Source organism: Lepisma saccharinum, chromosome 9, assembly GCF_977018435.1.
Source record: "Lepisma saccharinum chromosome 9, izLepSacc3.1, whole genome shotgun sequence".
NCBI classification, from domain to species: Eukaryota; Metazoa; Arthropoda; class Insecta; order Zygentoma; family Lepismatidae; genus Lepisma; species Lepisma saccharinum.
This window is the reverse complement of record NC_139237.1, coordinates 93,605,256-93,625,788: the sequence shown is the minus strand read 5'-3', so window position 1 is coordinate 93,625,788 and position 20,533 is coordinate 93,605,256. Positions and strand designations below refer to the sequence as shown.

At 35.2% G+C, this 20,533-nt stretch overlaps 1 protein-coding gene across 1 annotated transcript in view; it reads right to left on the bottom strand.

Moving 5' to 3' along the window:
* The window catches only part of psidin (phagocyte signaling impaired), a 57,721-nt gene that overhangs the window by 27,893 nt on the left and 9,295 nt on the right, over positions 1 to 20,533 (bottom strand). Inside the window, exons 7-9 of the mRNA XM_083128653.1 lie at positions 18,068 to 18,324; positions 17,178 to 17,347; positions 16,284 to 16,447 (exon numbers count right to left, since the gene is read on the bottom strand). Of these exons, the coding sequence (XP_082984779.1) occupies positions 16,284 to 16,447; positions 17,178 to 17,347; positions 18,068 to 18,324 (591 nt within the window). The remainder of the gene's footprint in view (positions 1 to 16,283; positions 16,448 to 17,177; positions 17,348 to 18,067; positions 18,325 to 20,533) is intronic.

Sequence of the window (20,533 nt, the reverse complement as noted above, 5' to 3'; positions counted from 1 at the left end):
ATCAAAAACCAGAGTGCGCATCACACGTAAATATGGTATATGAGAGGGAAGTATCTCATGAAATTACAACTCTTGAAGCAAATGAACCAAAATATTATTCGAATAATAATTAAAATTTTGCCATATAATAGAGGTAGTATGAACTAACCATTTACAAAATTTTCAATGTAATTTCAACATATTTTTCAAAACTAATTGAAACCGTATAACTTATATACCTTTAGAAAGGAACTATTTTTTTCTAAATTCTCAGTCAAAATCTAACAGACTGACAGAACAAGCAATCAAATGCACAAAACACAACTCGAAGAAACTTACAAAATATTTTTAAAATGTTCAAATCTTAATATTTTATATGAGATATACATAAAATAAGACATACTGACTCAAATAAAAGGAACCAAATGCAGGGTTCCCATGTGAACTTGAAATGTATTTTCCCTGAGTTTTCCAGAATCTTCATTTTATTTTTCATAGTAGTCAATACACAGTGTAGTATTGTTTATTTTTTTTTTACAATAGCCTCCATTTCCCCTCATAGCCATATTACCACCACCTTGTTATTATTATTATTCTTAGAGATGAGATGGACTAGATGATTGATTGATTTAAAATTTTTGAGTGCTTTGGCCTTTGTAGCAATTTTGCACCCTTATCTTGAAAATTAAGGCGAAGAGGGACAATTACGCACCAGGCATGCATTTATTCCAATATCGTCGGAATGAGCAATGCTACTAAAAAGATCTCCGGCAGAAATGAAGAGTATGAATTTCTCCCCATGTAGCAAGTGGAAGCAGTTTCCTAAGTTGATTATTAAGCCTTATACGATTTTTGAAAAATATGATGAATTAGTATTTACAGAATCCCATGTATTCCTTATGGGACATCAACTTCAACTTCAAGTTACGGCTCATCAAATGGGAGTTTCGACTTTTCCTACTGCTATGACATAGTTCTACGTGTCCTTTTTCCGTCCATGTACTTTTCTACGTCATCGGATGTTTGATATTCCCGAGAGAACGAATAAAATAATGGTCCCATAAGCCTAGTGCATTTCTCCTTGCGTCCTACCGCCATCCTGGCAGTGTTGCCAAACCTGATGTGCATAATAGAGCTAAATTTCACCATTAATATAGCTAAAGAGGACTTTCAAGGAGCTAGATTAACGAAGGCTGCATAAAGTGCCTACTAGGGTAATTTTAGTTGTCAGAGGGGTAGGGGTGCTGCTATTACCGTTAGCTTTAAAGTGATGGCAATTTATTCTTTCTTAGTTTTCACCGCCTAGATTTGGCGGCATCACCCATCTCAATAATCCAATGATGTTAATATAAAATCGAAAATAAAGGGTTCCCGGATAACAAAATTGTCATCTTCATCTTAGCCACAGCGCTATATATAAAAATACATGGGGAGGAAACAAAAGTTGGGTGACGCAGCCTATAGCTATACGAATATCACGTCACGTGCAAAATGTACACTCATGGCAAAAGTTGGTATTTTTGGGCCGGAGCCAGTGGTGGCATCATGGTGGGGCAGAGGGCGGGTGCCACAGTTCACAATCAAACGAGTGTACGAAAGAGCCAGATTTGGCTCCAAAAGAGCGAAGTTGGCAACAGTGATCAGCAGCTGCCCCAGCGAGAAAGACCAAGGGGAAATTGTCCCTCCTCGCCTTAAGAAAGGGGTGTAAAGAAAGGTTACAGATGCAAGTTGTCAAGGGACAAACACAAAATTTAAAAAAGGCAAGGATAGTCTAAAAACTTCCTTAGAAACAGTGTAAAAGGCCAGTTCTTCTCAAAAAAGATAAAACACTGTCATCATCTCCCAACATGGATGGATGATAAATCGTTGGGAAGATTAAAACTTTGTCAGAGGATATTAAAATCAGCACATGCGAGAAGAATGTGCCAAACACTTAATACAACATTACAGGTACGGCACAGCAGAGGGTCCAGCCCTTGCAGCAAATGGCAACGAGTGAGATGGCTGTCAGATTCGAAGCAGAGTTAAGATGACTTATTCTCAGCGAGAGAAGAGAACAAGAATTGGGTGGACGAGAAGGATGCCTGCCACTTGCATCAGCATTAGCATAGGCTCCTTTGTTCCCTTGATACCTACGTGACTACCTACAAACTAATTGTTACTCTATTGGTATGGGTATATCTGTGTGTCAGTAAGATTACTGTTAATTTTAGACATTTTTTATTACTTTTATGTGTAAAAGAACACAATTTGTATGTCATGGTGATGTGAAGTAAATGTCTAAATAAGCAATTCATTATTAAAGTAAATTATATTGAATCACTTGGTTACATACATTAACTGAGAAGGTGAATGAATGTTCTGCAAGAATCATTTGCAATTTTGCATTGGCTCAGTTATCAGAATCAGTCAATTTTATTTTAGTTGTTTATCAGTACTGGGAAATACTTCTTATCAGTTAACTTTCTGAAATCAAACTGTGCACACAGAATTGAGGACTACGGTTACAGATATTTGTCTGAGTTGACACCTTTTCCAACTGTATTGCAATGCACAAAACAACATTCCAAACATAGAACAAATATTTTCACACTTTTGAGAAACAGAAATTTACAAATGGACACAATATCAATTAATCTGTAATGGAAAATAAACATATGTTAGAAGCCTATGTCTTCAAGCAGCTTGTGTGAAGAAAATCAACAGGTAGGAGCATATTATAGTCTTTCAGATGTACTTCAATGTGACTCCTTGATCAATTAGGTGATTTTCCCTGAGAATTTTACTTTTTTCAAACTCCCTCAGATTTCCAGGTTTTTCCAGGTGTGTGGGAACCCTGCCAAACCTGACATTTCGTATGGATACTGAAATAGTTTCTGCATACAAATAATTTGCATTCCAAACAATGTATTATAGTTTTATTCTTCTAATTTGCCGTTAAGTTCATAGCTGGTGTACTAAAACTATTACTTAAGGTAGGAAACCTTCCTCCGTGTGGTACCGAGTGCCGCCTAAGGAGGACCGGTCACTTCAGAGGCGAGTAAGCAACTGAAAGAACACTAGACAAAAGATGCAAACACCTCTGTTCGTCGGAATAGTGTAGATACATTACCTAGTGCACCCTGGACCATCGTTGTGCTGGTAAGGAAAATAATTCAAAACTTTTAAATAGGCGGCACTCAGTGACGCCGTGCGGGTTATGGAGGGTTAAAGCAACTCTTGTCAAAGTACAGCTTCAGTTTTCATCTTAACCAGGCTTGTGGTAGGGGTCTTTCATTGAATAAAAATATATTTTCTCTTAATTTCCAACTATACCTAGGTACAGGATGATTAAAAAAAGGGAAAGAAAGGTCAAGAAAAGTCAAGAATTTAGGATTTGTTATTTGGTAGACATCCTATATAAATAGTATAAAACTATAAACAGTTGAATATACTAGAAAATAAATATTATCCTTCTATTGTATCATTGCAATCTGCAAGGTAAATACATGTTAAGGAGCTATCACACGAAAATGACAAGTGACACAAGAAACATCTCGAGGAAAAAAAAACAACCAATAGCAAGATTTCACACTGCACAAGTGTGCAGTCAATTGACATGTGTCACAATGTCACATTGGTGTGATATCTCCTTAATAAAGGAACAAAATTAATTTCTGTTATTCTTAAATGTTTGCATATTACCAAATAACACTATTTTTTTTAAAAGAAATAGTTTGCCAGAACTTTCTCAAGCCAAAACTATTAAAATAAAATTTATTTTATCAGCAAATAACTATTAGGTTGGTTCATAAGTTTGTAGTGATTGTGTTTGGTATGGCAACACTGCGGTGTTAGGAGTTTGTTTATCATTTAATGTTAATCAATTGGAGTGGGATAGTATTGTGCTTGTGAATAAGCATTGAATTTTACCAATTTGGAGAGGGACTACAGAACAATAAGTGTCCAGTGGGGGGAAAAAACATTTCCAACATATTCTTCTGTCCGCCTGAGTTTAACATAGGGGCAAAGGCAGCAGAGGCGGCTCGAAACATTTGTCCCTTGTACAGGGAGAATGTCAATGGGGAAAGCAGGGCAAGAAAATGGTTTTGTCATTACAAAGAGGACATTTTTGACTTAAGCCTTTCTGCACATTCAAGAAGACCATCAGGCTTTAATGAACACAGTTTAAATGCTTTAATCCATGAGGATCCACATCAGTTGACTCGAGAATTAGCAAATGTGATGAACTGTGACCATTCAACCATCGTGAGACATTTGCATTCCATGGATAAGGTTCAGGATACTGCATGCTTTAAATGAAACAACCAAATGAATGAGTAGGCCAGGCAGACAGAATTAAGTGCTGTGACACCCCACACTCCGCTAACATGACAAAATCTGCTATCCACGAGCTTGGTTGGGTAGTTATTACACATCCTCCTTACTCCCCCGATCTTGCACCCTCAGATTGCTACCTTTTCAGCTCTTAATCCATCAATCTTCAAGGAAGCTCCTTTGGTGACGAAAATGCTCTTGAAATTTGGTTTGACGATGCTTTTAACCCAAAATAAGCTAATTTCTTCAGGAGTTGAATTGAAAAACTGCTCCAGCGTTGGTAGACAGCCATAGACAATGAAGGAAAATATGTTACTGACTAATTTATGTCTTTTGTTCATCTCAAATTAGTATCAAATAAAAATACTTTTGCCACGGTGAAAAAAAAGCTACAAACTTATGCATCAACCGAATATAAAAAAGGTCACAGGAATATGAAAAACATCCTTTTCAATATAATTGCTACAGATACTTTTATACCATGTTTAACTTGAGATGCACCCGCATACATCATCTTAGCTGGCAAAATGGACTCGCATGGGCAAGCAGATAAGGTGGTATTTATAAGTTTCACAGTACAACAACATTTCATTTTTGTAGCTCTAATAGTGCCAGGGTAATTTGTAATGGGTATCAAATGCTACCTTACTCACTCACTCACTCACTCTCTAGCTTTCTTAAACCCGAAGGTTCATGGCTGCAGCAACACAGGCCTTCCATCTGTCCCTATCCTGAGTAAGATCGATATACTCTTTTCCATCCCTACCGATTTCCTTTAGGTCCATCTCAACGTTGTCCCTCCATCTTCGTCTTGGCCTTCCAACTGGTCTTTTACCATCAGGTTTCCCAACAAGAATCCTGAAAACTCCTCTTTCCTCTCCCATTCGTGCCACATGGCCTGCCCACCTAAGTCTTCTTGATTTAATTATTCTAATAATGTCTGGACATGAATACAAATTATGTAGTTCTAAATTATGTAACCTTCTCCACTCACCTGTCTCCTCATCCCTTTTAGGTCCAAATATTTTCCTAAGGATCCTATTTTCAAATACTCTCAATTTATGTTCCTCTTTCAATGTAAGAGACCAAGTTTCACACCCATATAATACTACAGGCAAGATTACTGTTTTGTATATTTTAACTTTTAGATTCTTAGATATTAAACGAGAAGACAAAAGTTTATGAAGAGAGAAGTAACATGCATTTCCTGAATTAAGCCTACTTTTTATTTCCTCTTTAATATAATTTTCATTTGTTAATATTACTCCTAAGTATTTGAATTTGGAAACTGTTTCAAACGAGTTGTTATCAATAATTAGATTTTGATTATTACCTAACACTTGGTTTCGGCCTGTAAGCATATATTTAGTTTTCTCTTTGTTAACTTCCAAACCTATCTCTTTAGCAGTTTTGAAAAATATTTTAGCATTATTCTTAATTGTATTCACATCATCCCCCAGTAAGTCTACATCATCTGCATAAGCTAACAACTGAGTCACACCATTTAATTTTAGTCCTTCTTTAGTTTCGTTTACCTTCCTAACAGCATATTCTAAGGCAAAATTAAAGAGCAATGGAGATAATGCATCTCCTTGTTTTAACCCATCATGAATTGTAAATTTGTCAGACATATTAATACCCACACGAATTTTACTTTCTGTTTCACTGGTGCATATTTTTATCATACTAACAAGCTTCTTAGGTATTCCAAACTCTACTAATATATTATATAATTTATCTCTTTTGACCGAATCATATGCTTTTTTGAAATCAATGAATAGCTGATGGACATTTTGATTATATTCCCACTTTTTTTCAAGTGTCTGTCTGATGTGAAAAATTTGATCTGTAGTTGATCTGTTGCGTTTAAATCCACATTGATAATCACCTATAATTTCATTAGCATATGGGGTTAGTCTTGTTAAAAGAATGTTAGCTAATATTTTATATGTTGTTGAGAGTAGAGAAATTCCACGGTAATTATTGCAGTTCATTTTATCACCTTTTTTAAACACAGGAACAATTATGGATTCTTTCCACTGTTGAGGGATTTCTTCTTTATTCCATATTAAACAAATTAATTTATGAATTTGACAAATTAACGAATTTCCACCATATTTAATTAACTCAGCTGGTATTAAATCAATGCCAGGTGCTTTGTTATTCTTTAGCCTTTTAATAGCATCTTTAACTTCAGTCAAGTTAGGTTCTGGAACTAAAGGTTCTGCTGTGTGGACTTCATTTACTTCTGATTTATCTCCTACATGGACATTTAAAAGGTCATTAAAGTAGTTCTTCCATCTATTTAGAATATCGCTTGGGTCAGCTAGAAAATCACCGTCTTTATCTTCTATCAAGTTTACTTTAGGTTGCCACCCCTTTCTAAACTCATTTACACCTTTATATAAATCTCTGATGATATTTTTATTTTTGCTGTTTGTTTCAATTTCGTTAATTTTGCTTTTCAAGTAATCTCTTTTTTTACTTCTAAACGTGCGGTTAACTTCTCGATTTATTCTATTATAATTGTTTAGATTTGTATCATCAGAGTTATTTAACCACCTAAGTCTAGCCTGATTTCTTATTTCTATTAGATTATGACATTCATTATCAAACCATGGCTTACTTTTTCTCGGTTTATGGTATCCTATACTTTCTTTAGCTGCTGATTCTATTGCATTACGTATGTGCTCCCAATTCTTATTTACGTCTGTTTCATTTATATTTTCAGCATCATTTAAATCCTGCAAAACATCAAATCTATTTGACAGTTTAATTTGGTAATCTTTCTTAATTCTTTCATCAGTATCAACTGTACACCTGTATCAAATTTTAGAACTTTTAGATTTTGTTGCTTATGATTTATCACTGAGAGTCTTTCTCTTAATTTAGCAATTACTAAATAATGGTCACTGGCACAGTCAGCACCTCTATGTGTACAAACGTCAATTATACTAGTATGCCTTCTCTTATCAATGAGAATATGATCTATCTGATTATGAGTTTTACCATCTGGAGAAGACCAGGTATATTTATGGATATCTTTATGTTTAAAAGTGGTACTTTTCACAATTAAATTCTTTGAGGTTGCAAAAGTAATCAATCTTATACCATTATCATTACTTAATTCATGAAGACTTTCTTTACCAATCGTGGGTTTAAATGTCTCTTCTTTCCCAATCTGTGCATTACAGTCACCTAACAGAATTTTCATATCATACTGAGAAAATTTATCAAAGACCTGTTCTAACTCTGTATAAAAATCATCTTTAGTATTATCATCTTTATCTTCCGTTGGTGCATGTATGTTTATTAAAATAATTTTACACCACCTACCCTGTAAAACTGCATATGATATCCTATCATTAATAAATTATATTGTTTTAAGAGCCGAGATAATTCTATTATTTATGAAAAAGCCTGTTCCAAAATTATGATTTTCAGTACCACCATAGAAAAAAGTAAAATTTTTAGTTTTACAATTCCCTTCTCCTGGCCACCTAACTTCCTGGACAGCTACTACATCTAATTTATACTTGACTATCTCATTAACTGTACACTGAAATGCCCCAGGCCGGTAAAGGCTCAGAACATTCCAGGTGCCTAATTTAATATTTTTCTTATTCCTAACGTAAATCTTATCCTTAGTCCAGGGACCTCCCAAAGTAGTCCCCACCCGGAGATCCGAACGGGGGACTATTTTACCTCCGGAATATTTTACCTCCGGAATATTTTACCTTGGGAACATCCATGGCCTTATATTGCTGATTCTTGACATGGCTTTTTACAGTGCAGAGTTGTCAGCTCTACGCCTAACCCCCAATATGAATGGAGGAACTACTACACAAGACAAACAGAAACACATTAGACAGCACAATTACTACACAAGACACACACAAACACTTCACAACTATAACACACTATAAACACAAACACATCACAACTACTACACAAGACAAACACAAACAAATTAGACAGCACAACTACTACGCACAACAAACCTACTAGACAGCACAACTACTACACAAACATACTAGACAGCACAACTACAACACAAGACACATACATACACACCACCGATACTACACAAGACAAATACAGGGTGGGAAATAACCCCTTGCCAGGGGTCCACAGTAAAAAGCAACAACGATCAAAAAATCACGGAAACACCAAATGCTCCCCACGACAACTGCGGCCACAAAAACAAAATTAAAAGTTAGTATGTCTGCCATTTGCTTCTTTCACAGCACGAAGATGATCAGGGTAGGAGCTCAGAAGATTCGCAAACAGTCCGTTGCAACTGTCCCCGGTGTGGAGCAGTTTGTTGCAATATTTTAAATAAAATTAACTTTTCAAATGTTACTTAACAAAATTAGTATATTAACCAATTTCTACAGTCACTATAGTAACGAATAACAAACAAAATAACATCAAAATTGAACAGAGTAGCACAACAGAATTTTCTTCATTCTTTTCACAATATTTCTTGAATTTGAGTGATTATGGTTAAAAGAAGTAAAGACATAAAACCAAAATTCTGCAGATTGGAAGGGAGGACATCTGTTGTGTATTTGAAACACACGCAGATCTCACACAAGGTGTCGAATACATTATAAATGATATGCACGCATAAATCAACATTATTTAATTAATCACAAAATTCCATTCAACAAACTATAATGAACTCCATTTATACAAGACAAAACACAATCTGTTTTTACGTACATTTTGACAACTTCAAAGGACTTATAAACCATACAGACTATTTACGCAATAAGCGTCACACATACGACATTCTTTTCAGATTATGCTCACAATTAAATAACAAAATATAATTGTATAATGTCTTTGAATTAAAGAACTGTTGAATCTGGCAGAACAGGAATTCATTTTGCATTTCAAAGAACTGCTTGTGTACTAATATATTACAGATCCGCTACTTCAACATTCTTCTTGTACACAATTTCATATTCATAATTAGCCAAGAACAAACACCAACGTTGAATCCTGGATGAAGCCATAATGGGTATAGCCTTTCCATATTGAAGTAGTTGTTTTGCGGGTAGTGAATCAGTTTGAAATTGCTTTCCATAAATATATTTTCTAAATCTCTTCACGACAAATATAATTGAAAGAGCTTCCTTTTCATGATGAGGATAAGCCATTTCATGTTGCGAAAGAGTAGTAGATGCACATTCTATTGTTTTCAATTCCCCATTAATTCTATGGCACATCTGAGCTCCTAGTCCATAGCTCGAAGCGTCACATGTGATTACTGTATCCTTGCTAGGATCAAACGGAGTTAAAGTTTCGGATGACTGCAGTGCTTCTTTAACCTTTTTGAACTGACTTTCACAGTCATCACTCCAATTCCAATTCACATTTTTCTTTAATAAATTGTACAAGGCTGGAATCAGTATAGTCATATTTGGAATGCACCTTCGAAAAAAATTCATGCCTCCCAAAAACGACTTCAATTCCTTCACGTCATGCGGACGTGGACAATTAAGCAATGCTTCAATCTTGCACTGGCATGGTTTAATTCCTTCCGCAGAGAGTTCATATCCTAAGTATTGAATGGATGATTTAAAGAACTTGCACTTTTCCAAATTAACCTTCACATTATATTGTGCTAACCTGTGCATGACCTCAATACATCTGCTAACCGTTTCATTCAGTCCAGATCCACAAATTAGAATATCGTCTTGATATGGAAATACATAATGCAGACCTTGCAATATCTGTTCAATTACTCTCTGAAATATTTGAGACGAAATTTTAACTCCAAACGGTAATCTTGTGTGTTGTAATAATCCCCATGGCGTGTTCATTACAAGCAACCTTTTTGCTTTTTCACTCAAAGCTATTTGCCAATAAGCTTTTTGCAAATCCAAACTAACAAATACGGCATTTCCTCTAACTTTCTGGAAAATATCCTCTAACAGTGGTAGGGGATAAGAAGCATTTTCTACATATTTGTTCAATGTACTTTTTAGATTGCAACAAATGCGTAAATCTCCATTTTTCTTTTTAATGACAACCATCGGACTGGCCCATTCACTAGTACTGACTTTTTCATAAATGCCATTTTCTACCAATTTATCCAATTCTGATTTTACTTTATCTTTAATTCCATAAGGTACATTGTAAAATCTCTTAAAAATTGGAGTTGCGTCATGTTTTAATGGAATATCAGCTCTAAAATCTTTTATAGGCAAGCTTAAATCGCCATCAAATGTAGAATGAAATTCTTCCTTTATAATATCAACGATCCCTTGTACATTATTAATTTTTATACAATTGTCACATTTATTTAATATATGCTTGACATTACGAACATCAGAGTTCATTGCATTATTTCCTGTGACATTGTGTGCAATAATATCAGATTGCGGAGAACAAGTTCCCCTTGCACAAATTTCAGTCAACTCACAATGTAACTTGGGTATCATAATTTGAATCCAACTTCTTCCTAAAAGCGGATATTCTAAATGACAGTTAATTATGTACAAATCTAGACAATAGAACTGATTTATCCACGCAACATTCACATTAACTTTTCCCAGTAAAGGTATTACATTATTATTAGGGAACGGAACTTTATGTGCTAAAAAAGTCAGAAATATTTATTTTTTATGTGTCATAAATGTTGAAAATATGTGATAAAAACAGGAAAATATGTGACAAAAATAAAAACATTTGGTAACAAAAACAAACTAACATGCATTTTAAACACCTGAAATTAGTTTCTAAATGATTACCTCTTAGCGAGCTATTTTTTGGAAGAGTTGCAGTGGATCACCATAGTTTTTTCCAAATTCTCCATTGTAAATCTGTGACGATTATCTCTACAAAGCATCTTATATTGTGAGAAAGATCGCTCCACGTCACAAGAAACAATTCTTGCATATTTGAAGCACGAAATGTCACTAACGCTGAAGTTTTCCAAAGCTTCCTCTTCCTCTACTTCACTTTCCAAAACACGTGCAATTTGGCACAAAGTTTGAAAACCTTGGTTTTTCCCAAAAAATTCTGTACATTTAGACATTTAGATCCGGTGAGTTCTTGCAGTTTCGTTTCTACTATACGGACTTCACCAATGGAAGCTGCCAAAGTGTTCACGGACGATTCAAGCTTTCATATGGAATTAGAGAGAATGGACAGGTTTGTTGAGATGTATGCCAATTCGACTTTTAAGGAGGGCTCCATCAACAGTTCTTGCAGAATTCTTCTTTGTCGAGATCATTTACAACAGATACGATTTTTTCAAAGTTCTGGGCATAACATCTGCATCCAACCAAGTGCCCCATCGCGTAACTACAGGTGTAGGGGGGAGGGGAACCTCAGGATATTTTTGTTTAAAAATGTCCATTCTTCTAGGCGACTTGATAAAAACTTTCTTCCCATTTGAAACCAGTTTATCGACATTGGGATAAAGAGCTCTTATCTTTTCACATATTCTATGCAACGCATGAGCCACACATTTAACGTGCACCATTTTGGGGTAGCTAACGGCAAGGCCTATTGCATGTAAGCTGCAGCATCTGTCAAGAGAAGAACATTGTCAAATGTTATGCCTTCCGGCCACAATAGCTGCATTGCTTCATTAAAAAGCCTTGCTATCGTTACGTGTAGCCAGCCCCAGCTACTTACAGCTATTTTCTCCCAATAGGATCGTAGGCGAGGTGCCAGAAGTCTGCCAGCGAGGGTGTTCAAAGACTAAACAAACCTAGCACTCTCGATATGAAGGAGGTGCGGAGAATAAACATTTTTCCTTCGAGGATTTCGAGGTAGATGAAGTCAATGAGCGATTTTATGTATTTATAATGAAAATTCGCAAAATATGTATTTACATACGGAAAACTGGAAAATATGTGTTTTTATGTAAAATAAAAATTGCTGTGTTGACATATAAGGCTATGATCAGAATTTTGGCAAAAATGAGGGTCTCTATCTTATCGCAGAAAAAACATTTATTTACCTAAAGTTCCTTTCCCTAATTATTATCAGCACCTTTCAATGTAGAGTTAGGTTCAGACATTTGTACATTATGCAAAAACTTTTGATAAAAATCTTTACTAGCTACAGATGCATAGGATCCAGTGTCAATCTCAAACTTGGCTTCATGACCATGTACATTAATATCTATTAAATATGTACGCTGGTTAATGTTGGAATCTAGTTCCCTTGTACACACTTTTATATCATTTTCCGAATCGTTGACCACATGTTGTGATGATTGAAGTTTGGATGCATGATCCACGATTTCTTCTTTATCAACTTTACTATTAAAGTTGATTTGAGTATCATTAGAATGCGTAAAAATAGTGGCAATAAATAAATCTTGAGTTGCAGCTGTGTTTGTTGGACTAGCTTCAGAGTTAGGTGCGGATTCTAACTCAGTTGTATGAGCAACAAATTTGTTATTGAGTTCATAATTTGTGGATTTTCTGCGTTCAATGTTAATCCTTTTATAACATTTCAAATAATTATGTCCTTGCTTCCCACAAAACGAACAAAAACTTCCTTCATAATGCCCTTGCACTTTGGACTTTGATTTATATGATTTTGAATTATTACCTTGACCATGAAGATTACTTTGCTGATTGCTAAATTTGGAATCAATCTCATTTTTACGTGAAACGTTATTCGCTTCATGAAATCTTCTGTCATTGCCCTTGCACTTAATATTATTCATTGTGCCTTTTACGAGTTTTTCCATTTGTCTAGCTAACTCAAAAGCTTTCTGGAATTCCATGATATTTTCTGCTATTATTTTCTTCCTAATAACGTCAGACCTTAAACCGCTCACGAACGTGTCAAACAATGCAATAGGTAAAAACTCACCATATCCACATGCTTCACCTATCTTTCGGAGCCTTCTTGTAAAATCTTCAACCTTCTCCACATCCAATTGCGTACATTTTCTTAACTTTAGGCGTTGCACTATAAAATTACTACTTGAATTGTAATAAGAAATGAGCCTATCAGAAATTTCTTTGAACGATTTCTTCTCTGGTAATATTGGAGAGAACAACTCGCGTAACACTTCATAAGGTTTGGCGCCAATTACAGATATGAATCTAGGAACTTTGCTTTCCTCAGATATGTTGAAAACTCGGCAATAATTATCATATCTTTCCAAATAAGAGTTAATGGTTCCTTCATCTGGAAGATATTTAGATGCGAATGATACGTTTAAGGATTACGAGAGAGGAGACAATCATGAAGTGGTGGAAGAAGCTGCAAGAGGTAACATAGATTTAGATAAACGTGAAGCAGCAGAGTCAAGAGTGTTAAGGAGAAGTCAGATGTATTAAATGGCGACGAGGAAAATATTTAACGGCGTAGTGCAGATTTAGGTGAGTTTCGTCTATGATTAATTGGATTTAATCGTTGCTGTAGGCATCATGTCGTACGTGCCAGGATTTGACAAACCTGATACCAAAAAGAAAGAATACAATGATTGGAAGGAAGTAACTAAGCCATGGGAGAGAGCACACATGGATTTTTTCTATTTTCAAGGAAAAGTGTTGCTTCTCGTTGTTGATGCATTTACAAAATGGCCAGAATGTGAAGTTGTATCTTCTACATCATTCAGGGATGTAAAAGGATTTATGTCAAGACTAAGTTCAAGGTATAATCAGCCATACACCTTAGTTACGGATAATGGTCCTCCCTTCCAATCTGCAGAATTCAAGAAATATTGTGAAGATCAAGGGATTGCTTTGATGCATTCACCAGCTTATCATCCGGCTAGTAATGGACAAGCTGAGAGACACGTACAAATTATAAAAAGTGCTCTGAGATGTAAATTGTACGAAACTAGAAAAGAGGACAAGCATTTTGATTTAAATAATGCTTTGCTGGATGTGCTACATTGTGTCCGAATGGCTCCAAACACCGTTAATTTGAAATCTCCTGCTGAAATGATGTATGCATTTGAGCCAAGACCGAAAGATGATATAGGTCGGTTGCAGGATATTCCTGATAAAAGCAAACGCGAGGATACCAGAGTAGGTGTCAAAGTTTGGGTGAAACTTGCCAACCGAGATTCCAGTGGTGCATCCTATGTTCAAGGTGAAGTTGTCCGGAGAGCAGGGACATATACTTGGTATATTAAAGTTGGTAAAGATGTTAAGTTAGTGCATGGGAACCAGATAAAATGGAGAAATGTGAGAGAAAATGATAGAGGATATCATCATGATAGTGATGAAACAGGCGATAAGAATAATGACGCATCTTCAGAAGTCCACGAAGGAAGATATTTAGATGCGAATGATACGTTTAAGGATTACGAGAGAGGAGACAATCATGAAGTGGTGGAAGAAGCTGCAAGAGGTAACATAGATTTAGATAAACGTGAAGCAGCAGAGTCAAGAGTGTTAAGGAGAAGTCAGAGGCAAAGAAAACCACCTGACAGATTGGATTAATTTCATCGACGCGGGGGAATGTCGTATGTGTGACGCTTATTGCGTAAATAGTCTGTATGGTTTATAAGTCCTTTGAAGTTGTCAAAATGTTCGTAAAAACAGATTGTGTTTTGTCTTGTATAAATGGAGTTCATTATAGTTTGTTGAATGGAATTTTGTGATCAATTAAATATTGTTGAATTATGAGTGCTTATCATTGATAATCTATTCGACACCTTGAGTGCGGTCTGCGTGTGTACCAAATACACAACAGATGTATTAAATTAATGCTACCTTACTTAAGCCATTAATTCATGATGGTTGCGGTAAACGTGGTTTAAAATTACTTACGTGAAATTTGGAAGATTTCGCACTTCCGCATTGCACAATTTAATGGTTCAATCCTATTAATTTCGAAGATCCACTGTCTTCATTCACAAACGGGTATGGCGTTTGAAGCGGAGGTAGGTACTGCCCGGGAACAAACAATGCAGTGACGCGTTACCATCTCCGCTTCAAAATCCGGTGAATGAAGACAGTGGATCTTCGAAATTAATAGGATTGTGCAATGCGGAAGTGTGAAATCTTCTAAATTTCACGTAAGTAAGTTAAGCCATTAAGTTAAGCCATATACAAGCTTTGCAAGATGTAAAAACAAGAGTTTTATTTGACTATAAACAACAAAGTTCTGTGCAGGATTCAACTGGCTCAACAAGAAAACAGGTGGAGATAGCAAAACTATGGAAAAGTTTGACACCAATATCTTAACTCCATTAAGCCTTGTTTCCATGATTATGAAAAACTAAATATGCTGACCAAGGCAGTAATTTATTTTATTAAAAAACATAAACTAACGTAACGTTTCAACCTTCTAGCAAGGTCTTCTTCAGACTCTGTATCAAGTACAAAAAGTCTTTTTGTACTTGATACAGAGTCTGAAGAAGACCTTGCTAGAAGGTTGAAACGTTACGTTAGTTTATGTTTTTTAATAAAATAAATTACTGCCTTGGTCAGCATATTTAGTTTTTCACCAATATCTTTTATGTCCATTGACAGAGTTACCCTTACACTAAAATCCTTTCTCTATATTTTCACCCTTTGGTTACATGGACCAATGAAAAGTAAACCTTAAAACAGAAAATATGTCTCAAGTCTTGCTGTTTGTTTATCACGCACGATCTCCCCTGACAGCAGGCATCAAGTCATGAACTTTGCATGTGTTTTGTGTATTCTGTTATGTGACCAGGATAATCTATTTAAGACTAGTAAAGCATTCTTGATGTAAGTGGTATAATATTTTGCACATACTTGCGCCTCAACAACCAATAGCTAAATAAACTGAAATATGCTGCTACTCTCATGGAATTTTCCTGAAATAGACATGGTTAGTACATTCTGCAGTGCTGTTTGGGCCTAACTAAAATGATGTTACATTATTTTAGTTGGGCCCAAACAGCAGAGTCAAGAAAAAATTAACGCCTCGCCTTAGACACATCTGGCCCAGAGCAATATTTTTTTTTTCCAGCTTTGCTGATTAATACTCTAAAAGAGCAAAATAGAAAGAAACATACTTACTGATAATCCGTGGGTAAAAGATCCAACCCAAACTTAATGCCATCATCGTAATGGCTCAGGAGCTGATTGGACAACAATAACTTCTGCTCAGGAGACAGGCTGTTATGGACTCCTAGAAACCTACTCAGTTGTGTGAGGTTTATGTGCTGCTGCATGTGTTTCACCTTCAAAATAATTGTCTAAATTATTTGCAACATATTAAACCTTTAAATTTAAAGTCAAAGCATTCCAAATTAACACTCGGAAGTAGCACAATAGGATAAAAACAATAAAGCTTTGTACAAACACTTTCATTTCAGTCATTTTAAATTAAGTTTGAAAACAAGTGTGAAATTCTGTTGCACCGTGAAGTGTATGAATAGGAACACACATTTATGATGAATAAAGTATCAAAATTTCAGAAGCAAAGCATTACATAAAATGTCATTATGGTGTCTAAAATCTCAACCTTGATTTAAAATCTATAACTAATATGTGAAGGAAAAAAAAAATCATTCTCATAGCACATACCTAACCTTTACCTATTGTGAAATGCAAGGAAATAAAATCCTTTATCTACTTTTTTGCAGAAAAGCTATACTCAACCTTTAGAGGATGGTTGGTTTCGAATGTCATCACCACCACATGGCAGCAATTAACATGTCATTTATTGGAAACTACAGATGACAAAATGATATATTTATTGTTACTATTTTAACAAATGCATATTGAAATTTCAATTATTTACCCTCCAAAAATTATTATATGTAACTTATTATTCCTCAACTACCACTTATTGCTGAAATATTTTGCTTTTTCTATGTAATAATGAAAAGAAAAGAAGATGAGAGTAGATGACAAAAGTTCACTTAGCCTCATCCAAAACAAACAGAATGAAACAAGAAGCACACTCACAGACTCTGGATATTCTCCTTCTTCAAGAGAAACAACATCCTTGGCTAGATCCAAAAACGTGTTCCTTTTGCATTCAGGAAGAAGGTGCAAGAACATTTTGAGGTCTGAAAAACAGCAGGGCTTCTCCGAGAAGTTTCTGAAGTACATCATCAGCAACTCCACGATATCACCTGAGGAAATATTTAATACAACATGAAGTCACCCAAAAGACACACATATGTTAATTAACCAACATTTGAGCATCAAAAGGACAAAAGAATAAGGAACCCACACAAAGCATGAATCTTCAATGCAGGGAAAGACAAAATTGAGATCTTATTTACGTCTCTCCCCTCAAAGATATTTTGAATATCTCCAGTATGACCTGATGCACAGTAAAAAGTTAGAAATTAATGTTTGGTAAGGTGAACTTTCTCGTGCATATAGCACTGTGCAATGAAGACACATTTAGGGGATAGGCCGATATGAAATTTTGGCCAATACCGATAAAGTTCAGACATAAAATTATCAATACCGAAAGGCAATATTCTACAGATCCGATACAAAACTCCAAATGGTCCTCGAAAAACTCGAATGGATCATTGACCTTCTAAATAAATATTTCTTCCAGGTGGCTGCAATGCAAATCAAGTTGCATATTTCAACATTTTTTTTTTTTTTTTACAAAGTAGGGCATGGTGATCATCCATAAAAATTATAACAAAATGGCAGAACTTTGCACTAGATGTATCAAATCGGTAAAATATTAATCTGTCCTGTTGCTACTGTTTACATTTGAACTTGTGACCTGAACAAAGAGTAATACCCCCTCCCTAGAAATGAAGAAAGAAGAGATTCTTCCATTTTCACAGGAAACTAAGACTGTTCGCAGTGGGTGACCCTGCACCTACCTACTACTTCCTCAGGGTTCTCGTTCCTCTCATGGAGCCTCCTGTAGAGCTCCAGGTGAGCAATGTAAGGAGCTCGCTCCAGCCGGAACTTTGACTGGCTGTCCTGCAGGAGCAATCCAAGGAATTCCTTTGCCATGCCTGGAGTGCAGTCTATCCTCTGCCATGGGTCTTCGCTCGCCTCGTCCTTCACGTCATTTGAGTCGTATAACTTAAACACTGCTGTCAAGTAGTCCATGAAATAGGACCACCTGTCCATGCTGGAAGCAAAAGCTTCAATTCAGAAACTGCCATTTAACACAAAAACATTATGTGGTTCTTATGTGCAAAAAACAGACCATTACGGCTGAGGTGAGAAGTTGGATATTATTTACCATTGCACAAACTTAATTATCCTGCAAATTATGCAAAATCCAAAGTTTTCATTCAATTTGTACAAATATTGTGTGAAGAACTGTATTTTGTCATTACACAACAGGCTTCTTTGTATTCTGTTGTAATTCCTAAATATTTTGAAGCAAAACTTTGGTAAATTGGTTGCTTATAATTGGAGTGGAATAACCACCCTACAATACAAGGTGGTGCAAAAGAATACATGTTTTTGGAATAAGTGTAACGTCGTTGATTTTCAAGATACAAACTTTTTTATTAGAACCAAAACCATCGGTAAGAATTGCAGTTTGGATAAGTATACAGTGATGATTTAAGTATGGAAGATGATGTCGGAAAGATGATGCCATTGTTGCTGTGCACACATCTGGAGCCTCTCCTCAAAGTTCCGCATTGCTCTTGCCAACATATCTTGAACAACTTTTAATAGTTACAATTTTCAAGCACTGGTATCTGTGGGATTGCACTATCATGTTTAAAAAGAACTTTTCCTGAAGTTAAATGCACAATTAGAAAAATTTTGTACCAAAGAATTTGAATCCTTCAGGCATCCCTTTACCCTCCTCTCCTGTAAGGAGGAGATTGTGTATGTGTGCATTCTACCAATCCACATACAATGAAGTCATCCTCTATTGCAAATGTATAAATTGGATGATATTACATTTTTGAAACATGTTCATTAAAATACTGCAGTGCTACTTTCAGCAATTTTTAATTTGGCGTCTCCGAAAACACTGATCTTTAACTTTAATATTAGTGAACCTATTACGATATATCAACATGTTGAGACATACTGAGTCTCATAAATCTAATATATTACGATGATATATTAAACATCATCATCGTGCACTTACCAACGGTAGATGCACATGAGTCTCATAATCTAGATATTAAGACGATATCATGGACTATCTGAGTCACAATATTCTAGTACTATGGAAACTCTACTGATGTCTCAACTGTATTACCCAGTGAAACACATGTGACCCAATATGAGTCTCAATTATCTAATATGATCGTCGGACGAATGCATAGACGTGTAGCAGATATAGTGGTCATGCAACTGTGTGATTTAATAGAATACATAAGAATGCACTACCCTCAACTATAATGCATGAAAATTTCATAATCACATATACCATAAATTAACAAGTGCTACTAACGTCACATTCTAATCAACCTTCGACAACTCAGAAGGTAACAACTTTACAAAATCCACATGCAAAATTGACTATACCTTTATCCCTTTCTTACATGAGAATAAAGTAAAATAAAGTAAAATTGCAGCGCGTGCTGTCTGCTCATGTTTAGATGTAATTCATAGGAAAAACAATTTTCAACTTTAAAATCTGAGTTATATTATTTACGATCTTATAGAAAAAATGAACAATTACAAGAATGCTCATCCCTCTTGGAGATGTTGTCAGTTGCTTCACATATCATTATTTTTACACACAAGCTTTGTCAGTATAAATATTACAAGTATCGATGCAAAGAAAGATAAATATACATTCTCAAAATTACATCGCAGATGTATAAAATACATTTCGATCAAATCCAAGTTCAAGATTTATTACTTGAAGTGCTGGATGAATCCAGTGGAATATTTTAGTTTTCCAAGTTCAGAAAATGGATTAAATATTTGCAAAAAACATTTTCATAGTCTTGAAGTATTCAAAATTGTAAGTCAATCCAAATATACTTATCTGTACGTATTTCCAACACTCAAAGTTCAGATTATATCCTCGTCAAATCACATTTTTTCACATTTAAGAATATACACTTCCCGTTTTACCAATTCGGGAATTATGTCTTCCTTATTCCATTATGGACAATGCAGATTTAATAAGACATAACATTGTACAATTTCATCCAGTTTTCAATGAGATGTTTTCAGACTTTATCTGCACCCAAAATTTTTGTCACATTCCATGTGCTTCCATCTTAACGAAAGATGCAGTCTATCTCAATCCTTACACTTTTCACCATCTTCACAGAATACAAACTACTAAACATTTTACATGAAAGAAATCTTATTATGTATTTATTAATGATCTGAATTTTGTTGTAAGATATTTT